At 40.8% G+C, this 22,533-nt stretch overlaps 1 protein-coding gene and 1 long non-coding RNA gene across 7 annotated transcripts; one reads left to right on the top strand and one right to left on the bottom strand.

Annotated features, from left to right (window-relative positions):
• Positions 1-825: 825 nt before the first annotated feature.
• Yki (Transcriptional coactivator yki) lies at positions 826-21,756 on the bottom strand. Of its 6 annotated transcripts, none has more exons than XM_071705428.1 (8): positions 20,929-21,756; positions 19,455-20,770; positions 6,530-6,738; positions 5,574-5,761; positions 5,299-5,479; positions 5,043-5,102; positions 4,891-4,976; positions 826-4,800 (listed from the first exon to the last, which is right to left on the bottom strand). In XM_071705428.1, exons 2-8 carry the CDS (start codon positions 20,135-20,137, stop codon positions 4,705-4,707), a joined length of 1,503 nt encoding a protein of 500 aa, XP_071561529.1. In that variant the 5' UTR covers positions 20,138-20,770; positions 20,929-21,756; the 3' UTR covers positions 826-4,704. The 6 variants fall into 6 exon arrangements, with proteins under 6 accessions (XP_071561529.1, XP_071561530.1, XP_071561528.1 ...); XM_071705429.1 differs by having other exon boundaries at positions 21,539-21,756; XM_071705427.1 differs by having other exon boundaries at positions 19,455-21,756.
• Positions 5,718-7,032, top strand: LOC139772087 (uncharacterized). Its single transcript, XR_011718054.1, has 2 exons — positions 5,718-5,836; positions 6,455-7,032. It is a non-coding gene; the product is annotated as an uncharacterized lncRNA (long non-coding RNA).
• Positions 21,757-22,533: the final 777 nt, after the last annotated feature.

Genomic DNA, 22,533 nt, shown 5'->3' with positions numbered 1-22,533 from the left:
TGACATGTCAATATTTTTGCACGCACTTTAACCCTTCAAAACTTAATATAAGAAAAAGTATGTTTTTTAAAATATTTATTATACATACAAATAAAAAAATATATTATCTATAAATAAATATTAAAAAATTAAAAAATAAAAAGACCTCACCAAATATCTCACTAGAGTGCTCGACAAGTCAAAAAACTAAAAGCGCTTTGGTTTTAAAACCGGAAAGCTACTAGTAAAAGTATGAAATAGTGGTTTTATAGTAAAACCACTGGAACACAAAGGGTTAAGAATCCGTAAAGTGACAATTAAAGGGTTAAGATTCTTGAATGCTCGAATGTGACAATGGATGATCGGTTTTAATAAAAAGTACCACAATACTAAAAGCCTGGACACATAGTATGGAACTTTTTCGGAATAAATTCCAATCGGAATTGTTTAGTTATTTCCTCGATTTCTATTGTGCTTTTTAGGGAAGACGGAATAATTCTCGGAATTCGTTCCGAAAAGTTCCATAATACGTGCCCTGTTCTTTTTAGCTAAACTTGGTTCATCTTTCCTCTTTTTTTTCACGTTGAAGAGAAAAAGAGAAAAAATAAACTCGTGCAAGAAGTTCAGCTAAAATAGAACAGACCTTATTTTTCTCGCGAATACCAATCAATTAAATTTTACATATATTTTTGTTTTTTTCTTTTACAAGGTTTATCGTCCTCGATTGTACCTATTATATATAGTAATCACCCGCCCCGCGTAACAATTTTTATGTATATCAGCAGTAACATTCTAATGGAGCGAAGAGGATGGGACATGGAAGGGTAACAAATACTACTACGTGGATACGTAAGTAAATAATATTTATTGTTATCGTTATTGCTAAGGCACTTGTTATCGATATAAAAATGTATCTCACAAATTACATCGCCAATGAGCATATTTAAATACTGACATTAAACAACTAATTGCTTTTGTGTATAATCTCAGATATTATCGAGGCGAATGCGCAGCCTAAGCGGGGAGTTCTCGATCTAAAAATCTATCCTACGCATCAGCGTGGATCGCGGAACTTGTGTTTTCGTCTCGAAAACGTGAAGGCACTTACGTAAGTTTTCGTGTCGCAACGCTCCCCAAAACGTAATCTACACTGAGTTTAGACTAAAAGCAAGATACAATATGGTAAATATTAATCGTTAAATTGTAATTAAAATAATACATCAAACACGCTTGATTTGCATGACGTTCCTGGAAGACTGTCGGATCGACACCTCGTGACACCGAGAAACGCTACCGATTTCGACGGTAACGCCGATCGGGAAAGGGACGTCGCCGTAAATACATGTGGCACAGCGAAATCGAATAAAACAAAACTAAAAGGCAGCTGAATAAAATTGGAATTCTGAGATAGGATAAAGCGAATAAAAAGGAGAAACTCAAAACTGAATAAAACTCAAAACGCGTATCCTTAATCCGGCTGTTAAAAATGGCATTAAAAATGTCTCGAATACAATCAATCGTGGGATGATCGAATTTGTTTATGTAAAATAAGAAAAATCACGTTCTCACACCGTGCTCGACGTGCGACGTCCCGCCTTCCAGAGTGTCGGCCCCAAAAATACAGCGAATGACACAAATGTCAAATCAACGTTTACACGATCGCCCGTACTTTTTACTATTTTAAAAGAAAAGAAAAAAAATCAAGTGGTCAAAGATTCGACATTCGCACGGCCAACCAGCTGAATTAAAGAGACATCAACGCAGGAGCGTGCGAATAACGAAACGCAAATTTCTCTCGTTTCTCCGAGGCTTTTCCCGGCGTTGGGAAAAGGCGGGAGAGCCGATATTACAAAAGGTTTTACATGATAAGATTGTCGATGTCCTTAATATACAAAAAGGTGAGAAATTTACGTAACTATTTCGATCTCGTAGCAAGCACGCCTATATTAAGGTAATACAAATATTAATCTAATATTCATATTCAATGGACACATTTCATGTAACTTTCCATTGTTTATGAATTTAATTATATATTATTCAATTACGTAAATTTTTATTACGTATCAATCAAGATGGATATTGTCGCTTGTTAAGTGATGAAAATAGTCGCGTAAATTTCTTTCCATATATTCTCAGCTGCCTCTAATTGCATACACACGTTATCTTCTTTATCGGAAACGTTATGATTTCCGATAATAAATAGGCCGTGAGTTAATCCGCGATAACGAAAAAGTTCAATGTTAGCGGCCTCTTTTCTTTCGCACCACTCCAGTACCCTTCGCTAGAGACATGAAGGGCGAAAATCCTTATAGATAAAAGATATATATATAAATCTATAAATACCAGATATTGTTCTCGCTCTGGTAATCTTCATTACATAATTGTATGATAGTATAAAACGCATATGAGAATTTTACAATCTAACAGCATTTCTCGAAAAATATCAATATAATTGCAATTTGTAACAAGAGTATAGACTTTACATATAAAAAAAATATATATATTCTCATTTTGCATTTATCCACGGCAGAAATATTCAGCCGACGATCTAAAACGTCGCTCACTTTTAATAACTACTTCACATAATGTTTTATATGGACGGTTAATGCAGCAAAAAACGATGAGTAAAGTTGTCACATTAATTGATTATAAAGACAAGGCACTCTGCTTTAAAGCATATCGTTCGTAAAAAATTATACTAGAAACAGGATCGCAGACAATATATATGTTTCCAACATATGTATGCCAATACATATATGTATACATACACATATATATATATATATGTGTGTATACATACACATATATATATATATATCCCGCGATTTAAAAGGCTGATTGACCATTGTACAATTCCGTATGTCATATTCGAAATATTGATAAACATTTGCGAATCTACTGTATTAAAAACTCTTCGATCTTCGTCCAGTAAACATTACTATTGCTCCGCAACTTCGAAGATCGATGATCTTCGAGATAGTAATACGATGACGAACTTGGTCAGAATTCACAATTTAAAACCCCAGGTTGCCACCATATCTATAATTTAAACTATAATGTATTAGTATCTCTCTCAAGAATTAAAGAGCCAATTATAGCAAATAATTTTCAAATAATAATTATAGCAAATAATAATTTACTATAATTAATAACATTTGTAATAATAACAATTTTCAATTACATGCACCCAAGATAAGAATAGCACCATAACCCTCGCGCGAAAACATGCAGCAAATCGACTCGCGTTGGAAAAAACTTGAAATTTTTTATAATCCATTCATAGACCGGTACTCATATAGCATCTTCAAGATCGTCTTAAGTAATGTCTTAAGCATTACTGCATTGTGCTTGTCATATCGGTTACGCGATGTTTGCGCTATATCAATAGGCTCTGTTTTTGGAACTACTGGCCTCTTGTCCGCGCTATATAGCATGAAATCATCAGTCTTGTTAACCTGCGTCATGTAGAAGATTTGCGGCAGGTAAGACGTGAATTCGCGCACACTGGCAAAGCCCAACTGGCTGTAATTCAGGCGCACCTTGTACTCGTACGATGCTAATATGGTCATTGGTTGAATGGAGTCGACTGTCTTTGACCAGACTTAAGACGAGCTTAAATATAATATCTGACTATGAATACCGGCCATAATTTCTTTATATTAGCTTTTATAACTAAATCGCATTCTGCGTGCAAAAACCACAGGAAGATACAATTACAAACTGGGAGCATAAATATTGTACGATCTCTTGATACCATCATATGCAACAAAAATCAATGATCTGACAAGACGCGATCGTCAAAGTTCAACGAATATGAATACGGAATAGAAATTTTCGTTGCATATATAAAATATAATATTGTTTAACAAAGAAAGAAATAAAGGAGAAAATGAAAGACTGGAGATATTGACATTTAAAACAAGTTCGCATATAGTCTTTCACTTCTTCCTTCTTTCTTTCCTTTCCTCAGACGGCATATAATAAGATATAAACATCCTTCTATTTGGATTTTCACAAGAGAAATGCGGTACCACGATATATTACAGTTACATTAAATGTGTAATTTGACTATTTCTATCACAAGAAAATATTTTTTTCCATTCAAAATTTCTTCTAACATATAAGCGAAGCATCAGAATAATCTTTCATTTGATAGGCGAATTTTCCATTAAGCTATCCAATAACTTCCAAAATATAAACTTACATTTACTACGGCATGTTTATACCTACTTACATGCGCATATAAACACACATTTAAATTTATTGGAGTTTTAGAATGTCTAGGATAACTTAATGATAAAATCATTACATATCGAGCAAAAAGCTTGGGTTTATCTCCTGATAATTTCATCATATCACTCCTTATAAAAAGTTTTAGATAAAAAACTATATATTTCAACGATATATCCTAATTGTTATCGTGTTGTCGTGGTAATGCATCCTCGCAAAAATCCAAATAGAAAGAAACAAAGAAAAAAATAGGTGTTTAGGTTTGAAGTAGAGACTTAATCCTATCCTTATAGTCTAGTATAGTCTAACCCACAGTACAGAATTATGAAAAAGTAGATTGCATCATTGATTGAAGATATTAAAAACGACGCTAATCAATGATGCAATTAATTGACCACAGGTTAATATCTAGATTTGGATAAAGTTTCCACTTCAAGAACCTGAATACCTATCCTTTTAAATAGGCCGACATCCGCCGCAGTATCACTTCTAATCCTATAGCCAAGTCAGCACGTTCTCCGGCTTGGTTGTGTTAGGATTTATGAGTGACTGCACGTCGTCCAAAATATCGGTGCTGAACTCCTCGTTCAGCTGAAACAGTAACAATTGTGGATACAAAAGACCGTATTCAACGAGTTTTAACTAGGCTTGCAACAATTACCGACATGTCAGAGAACCTACCTGAAGTGACGGCAAGAGATCGTCTGTCGAATCGATGTTATCACTCAAGGTCGAGAGATCCGGCGTGTCCATCGGCGCACCCCCGTCTGAAAAAGAATTCATCGAATTCAAAGTATGACTAAACAAAATGTGATATTGTGACAAATACGTACTTATGTATTTATGGCTTCGGTATAATCGTTTCGTAAGATCATTCAACGCACAGTGCCTTTCTGCAATCGGAACAATCGCGCAAAACAATTATTCATAAATCGAAAATTGACTTAATGGCACAGCAAAGCAAGCGAAAACATTCTCTTTAGCCTAGAGTCTCATAAGCGTGATGGTGGCGATGGATTTTGAAAATGTTGCGTTAAAAAAGGCTTGATATTCCGAAAAAATCGAAAATTTCGAACGGGCCGCTCTTACCACTCGTGCCATCCATGTTTTCGTCTATGTTAAGGAAGTCATCGGAGGCCTGGGGTATGGAATATGCAGAACCGAGTCCTAGGCCACTGTCAGCACTCTCCTGGCGTGCATGTTGCTCGTTAATACCCGATAGGAACGGATCCATGGCGACGTCCGTGGTGCTCTGTCGCATCATCTCTTGCTGCAACGATGGAAAAGACGCGTGAATATTGAGCATTACAAATGTCACGCGATTAAGTCTCCAGATCGAAGAGCGAACGAGTCACGATGCTAACCTGGCGCATGATTTCCTGCTGCCGCTGTTTCAAGCGTTCACGTTCCATCTGTAACGACTGAAGACGAATCTTCTGCTGGCAGGCTGCCTGCAGACTCTGATTACTTTGGATCCCGCCGGTAGGTTGCTGCAGTTGCCAGTTCTGCGGCAGCATCGCACCGGACGCTGGAGTTCTTTGGAGATGTGATGCTGAAGGAACGATTGCTTATACGAATATACGATAAGAAATGAACATTAGTTAACGATCGAGAAGTGTTGATAAAAGTAATTCACACTGTGGTTAATCGAAAAAGGTTTCTCACCAAGTGAAACAAATCTTTCAACCTTTGCCAAGTCTCGTAAAACTGTCGAGCTTTAGTGTCTGAGCAGAATAGCTGACTTATAATTTCAAGACAGTGTTTTATGCTTTAAATCTTTGTTTTTAGCAACGCACAATACTGTCTTATGTCTCAAGTCTTAAACGAGTGTACAAAGTGTCAACATTGTAAGACTTGACACATAAGACAGTATTGTGCGTTGCTAAAAACAAAGATTTAAAGCATAAAACACTGTTTTAAAATTATAAGTCAGCTATTCTGCTCAGGCCCTTAATAGTATCTAGAGACACCATTTTTTCGATTTTTATTCGGAAACTCCGGAACGTTACGTATCCATAATTTAATTACATTTAAATCTGAATACTCATAAACCAGAAATAAATTAGAGGAATAATTGAATTCCTAGTCTCCGCACGAAAGCCGAAAGGGTGACAATCCCAATAATACGTAATAACGAAAATTTGAGAGATCCAAAGCAGCAGAAAGATTTGAATCGTACCGATCCGGTTTGATGATTGAACAGTGAGGGATAAAGAGGGTTTTTAATTTTTGGATAAATATTTAGATTCGAAGAGCTCCTCTATGTCTCGTTCACTCTGGGCAGCACTTGGGGGAAGCAGGAATTCAATTCAATACTTACGGATTCGCGGATCGAACCAGGAGGTGGTACGAGTCTGATGATTGATGAAATAGATCTCGCCCTCGGCTGTACGCGCCTGTTCCCATCCATCGGGCAGTGGACCGAGCGGGTTGGATTTGCTGCTCTCGACTGCCGCGGCTACCGCGGCCACACTCACGGCTGCGGCCGTTTTCCGCGGATCCTCCCATGTCGTGGTGCGTGTCAGGTGGCTGGAAAAGCAGTCCGATGTCAGCAGGATAGTAAAAGGATAGGTGAAACTTTAAAAGAGATTTATGGAAAGATCAAAATTCTCAATCTCTGAATCTCGAATAGCAACAAGAATTTAGATTTCAAATGAGATTACGACTTTAAATAGATCTATTTGTATAGAATTCGATTCCACAACCTTTGATCAGTTCTTTGCTTAGGTACTCTTTGATGCATTTCATCGCCATAGGACGTTAAACAAACGAATAAATAAATGTAAAAAATCCTAAGTAAATAAATCCTAAACAAATATGAAAGTATGTATTATTATTACTAACTTGATAAGTTTTCCTTTACGGAAAAATACTACTGTAAGAAAGACTACTGCAGTTGCCAAATAAAAGAAGTACACGAAACTATAAGTAAATATTACATTTTGTTTGCTTTTTTTCACAACTACAGTATCTTTTTCCATAAGGAGTTGTATCTATATTGATTGAAACATGGAATCCGAAAAGATGGTATAAAGATTAAGCTTCGTCATTATACAATATTGAATACATATATGTATATATGTATAATATGTACAATCTGTGATATATATAGTCTTCTTCAATTCTGCTATGAAAAAAATCATCATATAGAATACATAATTTATCCGAAGGACCCATTCGAAATTCTTCTTGCATGATTCTTTTCTCCACAAACCTAACGATATAAAACTAACGGTGATGCGAGATAAACGATCGGTCCAGGTGAAAATATATTTATCCGACGAATTGTGCCTCCGTCAGGATGCGATCGTGCGAAATTTGGCTTCCGTTCGATGTCACATCGAACACTTTAATGCTCGCTCAAGCCTGCTCGATCCGCGGAAACTGAATACGCGGCGCGGCACGTACAGTTATCCACATATAGTAGGCGCGTGCTAAAAATACTCCCATTCAAAAGACCGAGGCGAAGCAGCGAGGCGACGTGGGCTAGAGCGTAGGTTTTAACGCCCGAAATAAAGGCGATCTTTTAATCTTGCCGATCTTTTATTGTACGGAAAACGCCCGCGATAATTCCCAGATTGTCTACAAATTGCGTCGTATACAGTTCGGATTAATTGAAAGTGAGGAGATTAGTCTTTTACGTGCTTCATCGCAGAGTTGAGTAGATTTGCGAATATCAAACAGCAAACAGTCCCATCCTTATTGAGAGGAATAATTTTTTTTTCATTTGTATGAAAACAGAATACGTATGTTAGGAATAAATATTGCATTATTTGAAATGGAAGCGGTTTATTAATAATTATTCACGCAATATCTCCCGTATCTTTTAATCAGCAGGTATATCCTATAGCAGCCTCGAATGCGACTTTGCTTCCAGACCGTTTATTGATAACTTATCATTCAATTCTTAATCAAATAAGTCTTGTATTCTGATTTCATAATTTTTTGTCATATTTTGTGTTCAAATAAAACTGTTTTTTTTTTTACTCTATCGGGTTTCGAGATTAGGTGAACGTGAACGAACATGACTTATAAAGCACTCGTCGCCGCAACGGCGGATTTCGCCGCGCCATAGTCCGGACGACGGCAAAGGAACTGGAGGAAGTCTGTTTTGCACAGCACGCGCATGTGACGTCATTGCGCGATTATATTTCTGCACCTACACGCCGGATCACAGTGCCACAGACGTACCTGGCGTGACACGTACCTGCCTTGCAACGGGCACGCGTTTGTAAACACCACGGCCCAACACACTCGTTCGGGTCGATTTGTTAATCAGATCGAAGCTATTTCGATTTCGTACATACTTACAAGCTTAGCGTTACTTTTAGGATAAATAAGACTGAAGTTGGAATCAATTTTTCAAACAAAACCATCGAAGCTCTTATAGTGAATAGTTCATTCATTATAATTATAATCACTGTCTATTCATAGAGTATTCATATCCTAATATCTTTTTATAAAAATTTATAAAAATATTTTATTTTATGAAAGAAACGCGTACCCTTTATCCTCTCTCCCCTTCGTCGTGCTATTCAATATAAAACATAACGTTCCGTTCATAATACCTGGCGATATTACTCCAGAAATTGAAAACAGCGAAAAGCCGAACACCCTGTACAACGACGGCGCAATTGCGCCTCGCACCCTGACCGTGCTTCTATGAGCGTGGTTCTCTATCGCTTTCCGCCGCTCTCGGTTAGAGACGGTTGGCCGCTGTCCAATAAGAGGAGCGGAATTGCGCCGCGCCGCCCCCCCACGCTTGTTACGGGCCGCTAGGAGCACCGTGGAGGGGATGAGAGCGCCGGCGGGGGGAGGTAGGGAGGGGCGTTGAGCGACCGAGAGAGCCGAGAGAGCGCTAGCGCGTTGGAGAATTATAAGAGGCTTCTGGTGTGGTGTGCGCGCGAGCACACAGCACACGAACTCTACACTCTACGCGGTGTATTTTTACTCCGGACATCACGGCGCCGGACAACTCGTAAATAGACACTCTCGTATGGACGCTCACCGCTGCTCTCTGCTCTCTTTCGCCGGTTCCCGCCGGCTCTCGCAGAATCCTTGCACCCTACCGTCTTCCCTCTTTTCTCCCTTTACCGCTAAAATGTCCGCGATCTCACCCTCTTCACACTTTTGTGAGAAACGGTCACTGCGATCCACACTGCGGTCCAAAGACCCAAAACTCCTAATGCTCTAACGATACAACTTCGCTGTCGTTGACCCCAGAATTTTTGCACGAATCGGCCGACGAAAGGTCGGGTATCAGATTGTTTGGGACGTTCTTCGTTGTTATTGGGCAGTCCCTGATTTAAATCCTCGTAAAATTCACAATCTCTCATCACAAGAGATCTCACAATGCACAGATCCTCGGATTATACATAGGGATTTAAGCTTACAATAGGTAGGTTCTATATGGGCGATCGCTTTCGGAAAGGTTTCAATAAATAGTCAATTAAAAGTTGCTCCCGAGTGAGTCTTAGTCGCAGTGTCGAATGTTTTGCATTTAGATTTTTGTTTGCGCAATGCTGAAAGGAAACGAGTTAAATAGAAGTACAAGCAGATTACGCGCGGATAGAAAAGTGCAGTCAGAGTTGACGATGCTTCGCAAAGACAGATTACTTATATCGACTACGAATTATGTCAATACGAATTGTATTGACCTTAATTAGTTTCGGACAGTTTAATCTTGAACGATAACACGATAGATTAATCAAACGTTTACTTTGAAGGCGACATAAGATAAGTCTTGCAAGATACGTTAGTTGAAATATCATTTCAATTTGTATCAATATGTAATTGTGTGCATGTAATATCGCTTGTACTTCAAAAATTTAATTTATGCTCCTTTCTTAAACGATTACTATAAGAAAATTTTGCAAAATTTAGAGAAATCTCAAAGAATCGAAAATAAAGCAATTCCTTAAGAAAAATGAGGAATATTATTTTCTTTTATATTTAAAAAATGTTGAAAAAAATTTTAAATTAATATTTAAAATCCCAAGCTAATTTTAAAAAAATAATTTATGACAAATTGTTTTGCAAGTAAAGTAAGCTTTATAATAAGATGCTCATATGGTAATATACAAATCTCGTGCACTTAAAAAGTTGGGGCGAGATTCATCTCGTAGAATACATTGCTATATAAGATTAGGATTAACGGAACAACATACACGATGCGATTAAGATGTCACACGCGATATTTACGATGCTACTCTACGGAAGCACTAGCGGTACGTAAAATTTAGCGATAAAAGCATCTCGACCCCATCCAGATTCACATTCCCGGATAACTATTTCCCGTTTATCTGCACGTGAAATCGCTGATGTCGCGGCGCCTTACGTTCACGAAAATGAGTAACGCGTGTTGGAACTTCACGCTTTTAGTTAATGGGATCCTTATGGGAGGATGATAATAAACGAGCTGCACGTGGAGATCGTCGAGTTAAGTGCTCGCTTGATTAGTGTTATAATAAAAGCATTTCTCACAATCGCGATATATCCGCGACATTCCTGCATTATCCTATATTAACAATCAACATCCAATTTTTCAAAACTGTTCATTATAGATTTTAATAAACAATATATTTTTAACATACCGAGTTTATTATATATCCCAATTTTATTGAAATAGATAAATTGAAAATTTATACATTTATTGAGACAAATTATTATTAAACTAAATTTATTTAAAATTCTTTCATTATTTTAACTTTATTAAAAATATAAATATAACAAGATATGTATACGTCTTTTTCCGTTTCGAATTTATGTCTGTAAATGTCGCAAACAAATATATAAAATGTAGCGTTCACAGCCAGAGAGGTAGAATGTTTTTGTCCGTTTCTCCATACGCCGAGCAAATTTCACGCAACACGCGTTGCTCACGTCGCCTTGAACTTTCGATACGTTCGCCCTGTACTCTCGACGATCTGTCCTCGTATCTGGCATTCACATTTGTCGTCTAAGCTCTCTCGCGTACAGGTGTGTCGGGGTCTTTAGCCTCGGTGCAGCGCGGCGCGGCGCGACGATGTCTCTGCCAACGATGGCGCATCATGACGCCGTCGACGATAGATTTTGCTCGAAAACTCTATTGTCATTCAAATAATTTATTGTCGAGAGAGAACCGTCTTCGAACTGATCAAAAAATTCATGATTTGATGAGAATACTATTTAATTTGCGTCCCGTATTAATTTCTTCTATCTTATCCCGACATTTTGTTGTGTTTTAGCACGGCTTTGTTAATATATCATGCATTTATTGTATATCTTTATAGCGCGTTTTTGCAATTTCACACCGCCGCATTCTCGTATCGCGAGCAAAAGTGCGGATGCACTGAAGCTAGCAAGATATACGTCCAGGCTGGTTGACTCGACCTTGCAACAGGTCCGATGTCGCGTATAACTTTCACCAAACAAAACGTGCGGAAATATCCGGGTAAATAAATGCACCTCTATGATTTGTGACAATAAACACGTCAGTTGTACGCCAACCCTAACAAATTTTCCATTTTTGCAAGGGTCGGAAAATGGTCCCAGAATAATGGCATTGCTTAAAAGGTCCCGCTTTTACTGGCGATTTAGAGTTAGACAATATAGCTTCTAAACATTTTCAACAGTTCGCAAGGCCAAGATAAATGCAAAAGCCGTCTTTCCTTAATCAGTCCGTTATTTTCCGAGCTCTCCTGAACAATCGACCGACCGAGGTATTGCGTATTCCACTCCGATAAGACGTGACTCGACCGTAACTGCTTCGTAAATCGGCGCGAACGTCGGGAAACCTTGAAACGAACGCTCGCGCGCGTCTCCTGCCTGACGAAAGACGAGCATCGCGATAAGAGCGCGCTCGAGTGCTAATTAAGAATCATTGTCTCACCTATGTCCAACAAAATGATCAAGAAGGAAACTTCCACTGGCGTCGTTAGTTATGAATCTTTGGGAGGGACTTTGAAAACTAAAAAAAATACAATTGAAAAAAATACATAAATAAAAAGTTAAAAAAGTACAGTTTAAAGTTTAGGGTTTTCAGGTTACACGTGTAAACATTACATTAATTTACTCAAAACTATTATGTATTTGTGTATATATTGGGAGGACGCGTCGTCCCCCTCACTAACAATGCCCGTAAAACCTCTGATTTCGCAATCTTTAAATATTCTGTATAATTGTTTGAGATACAATAAATTTTTTTATAAAAGAGAGAGAGTATTCTTAAAAAATACCAATTCCTAAAATTATATTCTATTTCAATCAATCAAGTATCGTCGAGGCTATATAAAAAGTATATAAAAAGATGCACGCGTTTAATTGCGACGTGTTAAAATTGCATTACAAGCAATTGCTATTCGCGCATTTAAATTCCCCAATAGTTAGGTCATATTAAAAAGGATATATTCGTATGTCAGTCGGATTGTTTAAGGTTTGCTTTCACTGATTAGTTTTCATCGTAGTTTAACGTATTACCTGCTGTATAGATGCTATTGAGATTCTAACATTATATTACGTACAGAGAAAATAAATTTAGATAATCAAGTAAATGATTTACGTTAATAAACTCAGTAAAAGTCATTTTCAATAATTATATCAATAGATTTCGATTGATTCCATACGGAAAGTTTTGTCGCTTTTGCGCACTTACGAAGCGTGCAGCTGTGTTATTTTCCATTTAACGAACACGACACGAGCGCACACACACTTCAAACTCAAAATTAATGTTTTCGAATATCCTCGACATGTTGACTCACGCGTCAAATATGTTCTTTTCTCTGAGAGATGATATCGAACGAATTTTTATCCATTTAACGTGTTTAATCCGCTTATACTTATGTGGTTTTCCTTTCGTAGCACTGCATGGCACACTTTTTAAAATTTAAGAATAGATTTCTTCGTAATGTCCTGCAAGTCGATCAACAGGTACGAATAAGCAGTACTATGCGATTTTCGCCAAGTGTTTGTCGCGGTAGCGCCAGGAAATTGGGGAGAATACGTAGAAGTTGAATTGTTTGTCTGGACGCGTAATAGGAAAAAAAAAAGAAGGATGTTTTCTTCGCGCATTCGGAACGCAAGTGATACTGAAATGGAGAATCGCGAGTTTTTACAAGACAGTCGGATACCTTCTCTTTTTCGTAACTACAAAAATGCGATAAACAAAGGGTTTAAAATATACGAAATGCTTTCTCTAATAAGGATGCGCGGATATTAATACGCAGCGGCGTGCGATTCGAAATCATCCGACAAACGCTCGGCACATTCGCGGTTGAAATCACGTTTCAATTATGCAAATTAGATTCTAATAAGCCTCAGCGCTGGACAAGATCCAAAAGCTTGGAACGGTCGACGGTAATTGGACAAACGTGTGTGGAAAGGAAGAATGAAGAAAGGTCAGCGAGTCAGTGAGTAAGTCTTCATGGAAAATGTTCAGTGTACGGAAAAAATTAGTATAACATTACATTTAGAGCGTTAAACTAATTTTTTCTTATTGAGAGCTTTAATTTGCCAACATTTTTTTTAAAATAACATTTAAAAAAAATGTTGATAAATTAAAGCTCTCAACAAGTAACATAGAAGTTCCAAAGCCAATCCTTAGGAAAATAAGCCTTTTAAAAGAGTAGTTTGGAAATAATTATTTTTCTTATCTTATTATATTTTTAAATAATACTTAAATAACGTTTTCTGCCGAAGACGGGACCGAAGAAACACTCGTGTTTCTCAATGATTTTGCAATAATATCACGATGATGGGAATAGATGCACTTGTTGCAGAAATACGAATATGCCACACGCATATTTTTACCTAATTTATATATTCTTACGTATCGTCTTTCTGTTCGTTTTTTTCGATCTACACTGGCGGGAATGATCGACTTCAAGACCAAGGATGTAGAACAATACGATAACGGCACTTAATATAAAGTATGGAAAGTGCAAATATCACAATAATACTTTAGACCTGATTAGATATGTCAACGAAAAATATAAAAGCAAACAGCTAAAGCGTCAATTATAATTAGCGAAATATATATAATATATACTGAAAAAATAAGAGAAATAAGAGAAAAAAAAGAGGCAAGATCGGACAAGCTCGCAAGAATTTTCCGCAAGAGTATGTAACGAAATATATAATGAAGACCTCCAGATATATTATACATATGTATATAACAGTATCGTCGTTGTTTACATGATAGATATTTCTGCATTGTTAGAGAGAACGAAAAGAGACGGTCTTCACGCGGTCATTACCGCATAATGCATCGAGCGTGCAACTCGCTCCGCTGCACCTTGCATCGCGCTTTACCGACGAGCTCACGCTCGCTGAGCCTCGTATTACGCCTATCGAAAAAAAAAAAAAAAACCGAGCTCCGCACTCGGCTTCCGTAAAATTCGCCAACGTTTCGTAGAAAACGGAGTGCGCGTTTGACTCCGAAAAACTGAACTTTGACGAGAAAAGAAAAAGAAGAAAGAGAGCACGCTCACGTTCTTTCCAGCACGTTTTCAGATTAGTTGCGTTAGGAAACAGCGCGTGCGGTGGAATGCGAAAGGACTAATTTACTTTGACGTATATTGCAAAAAAAAAAAAAAAGATGCGCGTGACTTCTCGCTTCTGACATCACAATTTAATGTGGCTGCGGCGTAAAGAGCCTCGGTGTAAGTCTCCCGATAAGAGTAAAAATAGATTGTAGACGCGATATCGGCAATGTTTGCCGATAGCGAAATAAATAATTAATCGTCGGCGATTAAAGTGCGATAAAGCCGCTTCCTTCCTTTCGTGTGCCTTTGTGTTCTACTTCCCGTATTGGGAATGAGGAGGCGAACAGGAGGAAGGTACTTTCAATTCGCGCATAAATTAGCGCAGGAAAAAACTGGTGGCGTAACACGCGGTAGAACTTTGACGTAATGCGCACCGAAGAACCTTCTCATTTCCTCTATGCAAATTATTTGTTTTCCAATAATCTGTTCTCCAATAATCCGTATTCTAACATCATCCATTTTCTAACAATTTCTTAATAATAATTTGCGCGGCATGCTTTTGCGAATTCATTAATTTGCAAAGATATACTTTCGCTGAACGAAAATTTACCGTTTTTCAATCTTCTCCCGAAATTTATTAAAGAACGTAATATTCATCCAACGTATTTAAAAACGAGTGTCCTCGTAAAAATGACTGACTCATTCAACTCATTTGATCATTTCTCATTGATCCTCGCGATAATGTATCAGCAAATTTCGATAAGGAAAGAGACAACACGCAAAAAACGCAGCGCGTAATTAGAGCACAATTAATCCATTAGCTTCGCTTTCCCCCAAATTGCTTTGTGTCTCAATGATAAACTGCCTATGGTCAATAAGCTTTACTATGTTCATGGCGCTATCTAAAATAAACATATCGTTATGTAATAACACGAAATAAACCATTTCGAAATTTCCTTCTGACCCTACAGGTAAAGTGATTAAGGAGGTTCGATGGTTACTTGTGAGTCAAAAATGCGATTAAAATAAATGTCATTACAGCGATCCCGAATTATATGCAATATTAGTATAATGAATTGTGGATGCTACTTACGTGCTATATTCTTCGTCAATTATTAGTGTATAGAATATTAACAAACATATACTGGGTTATGAGAGCGTCAACGACTCGGGAATTGCTTATTTAGCCAACATTATAGGTTAGAACCTGTCACTTTGTGACAATAAGCTTTCTATACTCGAAAACCATCGTAGAGCCTTAATTTTTTTATATAATTTACATAAACACTTTACACAAATAATCGCAAAACTTGAGCAATATTGACCGTATAGTTTTTTTGTAATATTATTCAGAAGTTGACCACTTTTAGCCTATACCCTTATGGAGAAAGTCTCTCCGAGGTAGATTATCACTGGTTTAGTACATACTTAGCTACCTTAGGACTTTGAAAAACTAACATTTGATAGATGAAACATCAAGGATTGTGTAAAGACTTTAAAAATCGGACTTTACCGTGTGGATTGAAGGCTTTATCGTCACAAAGTTCAGGTCCCAGCGTAGAATAAGCGATTCCCGAGTCGTTGACGCTCTCATACCCCAGTATATGTTTGTTAATATTCTATACACTAATAATTGACGAAGAATATAGCACGTAAGTAGCATCCACAATTCATTATACTAATATTGCATATAATTCGGGATCGCTGTAATGACATTTATTTTAACCCTTAAATGCCACCCGGGGTCCAGCGGACCCCAGACCCTTTAGAATGATATATTTTCAAATGTTTCCGCCAAATATGGAGATCATATTTATTTATTTATTATTTTTTATTTTTTTGATTTTGGAGCCAACATTTTAACTGTTGGTGATCTTAATTTTTTATACTATGTTGAAATTGAAATTTTAACAATATAAGCATTTTATTCTCTTTTCTAAGCCTTGAACAACATTGAAAATAATTTTCATAACTAAATATCAAAAAATCAATAAGTAAGGAGACATTTTTCATGCTGGGGTCTTGTAGACCCCATGTGTCATTTACGAGATTCTTGAGAGGTGTGGCATTTAAGGGTTAATCGCATTTTTGACTCACAAGTAACCATCGAACCTCCTTAACACGAACTTTGGTCCAACTGACAGAACTCGTGAAAAAAGCAAATAAAAGAGGACGAGAAAACCGAAATTAAAAATAACGTCTTACAAAAAGATCAAAGATATGCCGCTTTTTATACCATCGTTTCGCTACAAAGTGTGCTACGAAGTGTTCCCCCCCTTTTTTTTTCTTTCTTCGAAGAAAACTGTATTAGCTTGCAGTTTTATGGGCACGGTGGAAATGTAGATGTTCTTTGAAAGAAGCACGTCCTTTTACAATTTTTCAATATCAGGTAGAAAACGAGGTGTATGCGCCGATGAAACAGAAATGATTGACCAGGTAAGATTTTTCTGAATGAGAAGGTCAGGTAAAGGGACTATCTCTCCTCCTGGCAATCTTGAACATGTTTCTACAAGTTACATGAAAAGAAGTGCAGCATATACAAATATTTACAGAAAATTTCAAAAGCTGACGCAATTTAAACAGTTTAATTTATATATAAAAATCTGAACTTTATGCAAGTTAAATGAATAATGAAGGTATTCTGTCAAATTTGATGCATTTTCCGATAAATTTAAAATCAATCTTTTTCTTTAAAGGGTCAAAATACCTAGAGAAAAAATAATCTCACAATTAATAATATAAAATATTAAGCACAAAGATAAAAAGTTTGCGAATATGATCACACAATATTTATTTCTTTATTTAACATCTTTTTTGACATACCTATACTATTTTTATTTAAATAAAAAAACGTAATTATAATAACAAATGAAAAGAGATATGCAATCTATGCAAATCTGTGAATGTAAATGTAGAAATATAAATGTTTTATCATTTACATCTTTATTTAAAGATATAATTTAACAGCCGACAGAAAAAGACGTGTCTAGACAATCAAAAGTAGAAACGTGTTCCGTAGAATTTCGCCAATTTCAGAGGTAAAAGGTGATGCCCGTGAAGATAATCCCATGATTTAAAACGGCGTGTCGACCACGGTAGTCTGGGTGGGCAAGAGGGGGATTATTGGAATAGGGAAGGGACGCGAAGCGAGGTACAAGTTACGGAGTTTCTCACGACAGGTGACACGTGAGGACCCGGCAGTCACGGCAGTGCAGGTGGATCAGGTTGGGAAGCGGAGATGCGTGGTGGGAGGCCCAGGCATGCCACCAGAGGCATCCGACAGCCGAGAGAGAAAGAGAGAGAGACTATATCTCAGAGGTGAACCTAAAGGGTCCCCATATCGGGCCCTGTCTTATAGCGCCTGGAAACCGCGATCGCTTTCAGTGATCACCGCGTTATGAGATATAAGCAATCTGCAATGTTACTTTCAACGGCAGATTTTCCAATGAATTCACCTCTCCTTAGGGAAAAAAATATCCAGGCAATAGTTTCCGAGATACCAACGAAGAAATGCTTGCGAAAGGGATTGTTCGTGAGCTTCGGAACAAGTATAGCTGATAGAATTCTTATTTTTCAATTAATTCAGATTAATTTTGCATTGAGAGAATTTTAGTCGAAAGATTTTAGTTACAAAAGGCTTGCGACGTTGAAAAATATAAAATTATATGAAAATAAATAAAGTATTTTCGCTAAGAGGCAGTCGATTAAAAATGTTAATCAAAGAAAAAAAAGACACAGCATGTGCTGTCTTTATTTTATCACAAGTTTACTTTTTCTAGAAACTTTTCTCTGATTCTCTCCATTCGTCTGTCAATAAAAAATATATAGGACAAATCGTAACGTATACCACGCTGTTTACTCGTACCACTTATTCTCCAAAATTCTTAAAATTCCTGCATCAATAATGACGTCGTTCATTTACCCCAATATGCTAATTAGCGCATTCACGTCGGCTGTGTACACTGCATGACCGAGTGCCGTGACGTCCCTGCTCGGTTCCGAGGGCAAGGGACGTTGGCAGCAACGAAGAGAGGCTTTAACGGAGAGACCGAGGACGCGTCTTTCTTTCCCGTCGCCGTCTCCCCGGCGTGCCCCCTCACTCCAAAGCGTGATGAGAAACGGCGGGGGTCTCGGCGAAGGCGCAGCGAGAAAGGCGAGACAGAGAGAAGACGAGTAAGCCGGCGGCGCGACGAGACGATTTCGGGATTGAGATACGTGAGACTTGGACAAAAGGTATCATTATCGGTGGCGACGTGTCGCAAAACAATCGTCGTCTAATGGACCTCGGCAACGCGCACCCGACTGGAAATTTTCCTAATCTTAGGAGAACAAAAGATTCTACCTGTTCGGTGTACATGGCGTCCCTGACCAAAACTACCTGTTGCCATCCCAAATTGGGGGTGGAACCTATTGTTAGAGGAATGACGAGCGAATTCGAGACCCTCTCTGTATACATATAATGCATTTTCCGTCTGTACTTTTATGCGAAGGTAGATTAGGCTGACGACAAATTCGTTTGAGTGCATTGGTTTTTTTTTTTGTTAAGCTACCTTAAGCTACGACCTTAAGAATATTTGTTCGAAGAGAAGAGGGAAAAGGTGAGATAAAGGGAGGACGCAGTTTCAGGAAAGGGTTTCGTAGAATCGTATTTTCTCCCTATCTGCCTTTTCCTCATCCTCTTCGAACGTCTTGAATCATGTAATAACAAGGGAGTAAGAACGCGGTGACACACGCGAGCGCTGCCCGCGGGCCGCGGGCCGCGGGCCGCGGGGAGTCTGCACTTACTTGAGGAAGTAGATCTGGCCCTCGGGGGTGCGCGCCTGCTCCCATCCGTGTGGCAGCGGGCCCAGGTCGTCGACCGTGCTGATGACGTCGTAGCTGCGCTGCTTCTGATGATGGTGGTGACGCGCGTGCGGCTGCGGCGCGTGTTGCGCCGCCTGCTGTGCCGAGGCGTACGTCTGCTGGAGGGAGGCCGGGCTGCTGTGTGCGCGGGGATGCGAAACGGTGAGGTTGGCCGCGGCGGCCACCGCGGCGGCGGCCGCGAGCGCGCTCGCGGTGCCGTTGCTGCCGCCGCCGGTGCCGGCGCCTGCGTTGCCGCTGCCGGTACCCGCGACACCCGCGGCGTTACCACCGCTGCCGCCGCCGCCGCCGCTGTTGTTGCCGTTGCCGTTCGCGCCTCCGTTAGGCGCGCCGGCGCCGTTCGGCGTCCCGGTCACCGCGACGCCGAACGCCGAATCCGCGGAGTTCTCGCGCGAGTGCGAGATCGACGGGCTCTTGCTGCCGGTGGACGGCGGATTGAAGAAGGAATCGGGCAGATTGCGCATGCGCAGCGGCACCTGCAGCGGCCGCTTCGAGTCCGGCTTCAGGACGGTGTCGAAGAGCGCCTGGAGATCGGACTCGGAATTCTGGTCGACCCTGACGACGGGATTGCTCTTGGACAACTGGTCCACGTCTTGATTCAGCGCCATTTTGGATCACAAAACGCTCGGCTCGGCTCGGCTCGGCTCGCTCGCTCTCTTCTCTCCTATGTCCTACGCCCCGTCGCGCTCGCGCGGTCCTCCTCGTCTTCCTTTCCCCCGTCCGTATCAGCGGCTCCTCGTCGCACCTTCTGCGCCTTTCTCGTACCTATGCGTATCCGCGCCGCGACACGGCAGCTCTATCTCGTCCTCCGTCTTCCTCCCGCGTACTCCTACGATCGTCTCATTCCCGCGGTATCACCGTGCCCTCGTCCACCTGTGCGTTTCGTCACGACGGAGTAATAAAACAATCGGAACGACGTCGTTGTCGTCGTTGCCGCCGCCGTTGCCGCTGTCGGGCACCAGCAGCGTTCCCCGCGATTCCGATGGGGATAATCCCTCGCCGCCCTCCACCACGCCGACTGTCTCCACACTGCGGCTCCACTCGATCGCTTCCCGATCTCCCGATCTCCCGACCTCCCGTGCGGCCGTGCGTCGTTACGGTTGGCTCGCACCGTTCGAGACTGCGAGACTCGAGCGAGCTCTTCTCTCGATCCCACCTCTCCGACGCGACGGAACGGCTCGCCGCCCTACCTGCCTGCGCGGTTGGACTCGTGACGAGTGCGAGAGCACAGGAAACGAGACCTGAGAAAAAAGAGTGAGAGAAATGGAGAACGAACGAGCGAGAGAGAGAGGGGGTGAGGAGGGGAGCGCTCTCTCGATCCTCCAGAGATCCCGCCTAGCGCTAAGCGCACGGCTGGTAGCGCTTCGCCTAGCGGTCGGAAGTCGGAACGATAACGCACGACGTTCCCTACTCTCCGAGGTCGTCTACGCGCGAGAACGATCGAGGACGTTGTCCGTCTTCCAGGAAGTCCCCCTGAGAATAGTGAGAATTCCGTGGTAAACGCGGCGATGCACCACCACCACCACCACTGCTCGAGAGAGGAGTGTGGAGACGGAAGCTCCGGTCACTCTCGTCGTCTCCGCGCTCCACTGTTCCCCGATACGCCACTGCGGTGTTTAACGACGGCGGCGACGGCGAGGAACATGATACGCAAAACGGGACTGTTCGGGATTATGGCACCGCGCGGATCCCGCGGACGCGGTCGCGCTCGCGATCGCGGATGGTTCTCTCCGGCACCGAGAGCGAGAGCGAGAGCGAGAGCGCCGATCGAGGGCCGTCGGGCGTTTCGCGAGAGAGGCACTTTCGAGGAAGCCGCGATCTGCACGAGCGCGACCCGACACCCGACGCGTTGTCGCGTTAACGCGCGCGGCGGCGGCACACCAGAACACCAGCGCGGGCGGCGCGGGCGGCGCGGGGAAGCGCGAGGGAAGGAGGAGGAGGAGGAAGAGGAGAAGGAGGAGACACACGGCCGACCCGACTCCCGACAGTCCCGACTCTCGGCCTCTTACCGTCCCGGTCTCCGTGCGAGAACTGCTGCTCCGAGCTCCGAGAGGTGCCCCGTACGGCTCCGATACCTCTCTCGTCTCTCGTCGCCTCTTGCGTTACGTTGACTCGGCCTGGCGGTGATCTGGCAACAACCTGCGCCGCACTAATGATGCCGCAGCTTTGGCAACTCCGCGCCCCGCCGCGAGCCTCCGGTCGGGAAAAAGCCGCGTGTCTCTCTCTTTCTCTTCCCCCTGTCCCGCTGCGCGGTGTCGGATCTCGCCCCGAGCCCCGAAGCGCCGCGGCCGAGCCAACCCAAGCCAAGGCGAGTGGCGTCAGCCTGTTGCTCCTGCTTGGCGAGCCACTGGCTCCGAAGTAGTTGGCGCCGATGGTGGGGATGACGCGCCGGGGGGGCGGCGAGGGAGAGAGAGAGAGAGGAGCACGCCTAGGCGAATACTCAACGCGCGCGTCGACGCTATCACGTCGCTGCTCCTTCAACAGTTTTCCCTAAGGGCAATCTCGATTAACTTTTAATCGACGATTAATTCAATCGGCAGAATTATTGTACTTAAAACTTTCTAAATATATGATTCGTTGCCCTAATTTAATTTTCGCTTTCATATGTTAAGCAACAAAACGTTAATGATTCTATCCATTAACGATTATTATTTGATAAATTAATCAGTTAATCGAAATTCTAGGAATTTTTAGATATTTTTAATGGATTTTTACTCGTTCATACAAATACACATTCTCACTGCATTTCAACAAGAAAGCGACTTAAAACATAGAAAAATGAGCTGGATCAATTTTGGATACACGAAAATGAATTATTTATCACGATACCAACATATAAAAACGCGATGCGTTAACGATTCATAATTTGGAGGGATATTCGTGTTAATTTTGTTCAAGCAATATTCGCCTTCAATTAAAATTTAAACGAGATTTCAAATTTCGTGACGATCATTTGAAATATATCGAACTGCGATTCTCGAAATATCGAAACGCTCGAACCAGT

Source organism: Temnothorax nylanderi, unplaced genomic scaffold (assembly GCF_030848795.1).
Source record: "Temnothorax nylanderi isolate EJ_2023f unplaced genomic scaffold, tnyl_v1.0 TNYL_tig0046_pilon, whole genome shotgun sequence".
NCBI lineage: Eukaryota > Metazoa > Arthropoda > Insecta > Hymenoptera > Formicidae > Temnothorax > Temnothorax nylanderi.
Note: the sequence above shows the minus strand (reverse complement) of the source record. Positions and strands in the feature narration are given on the sequence as shown.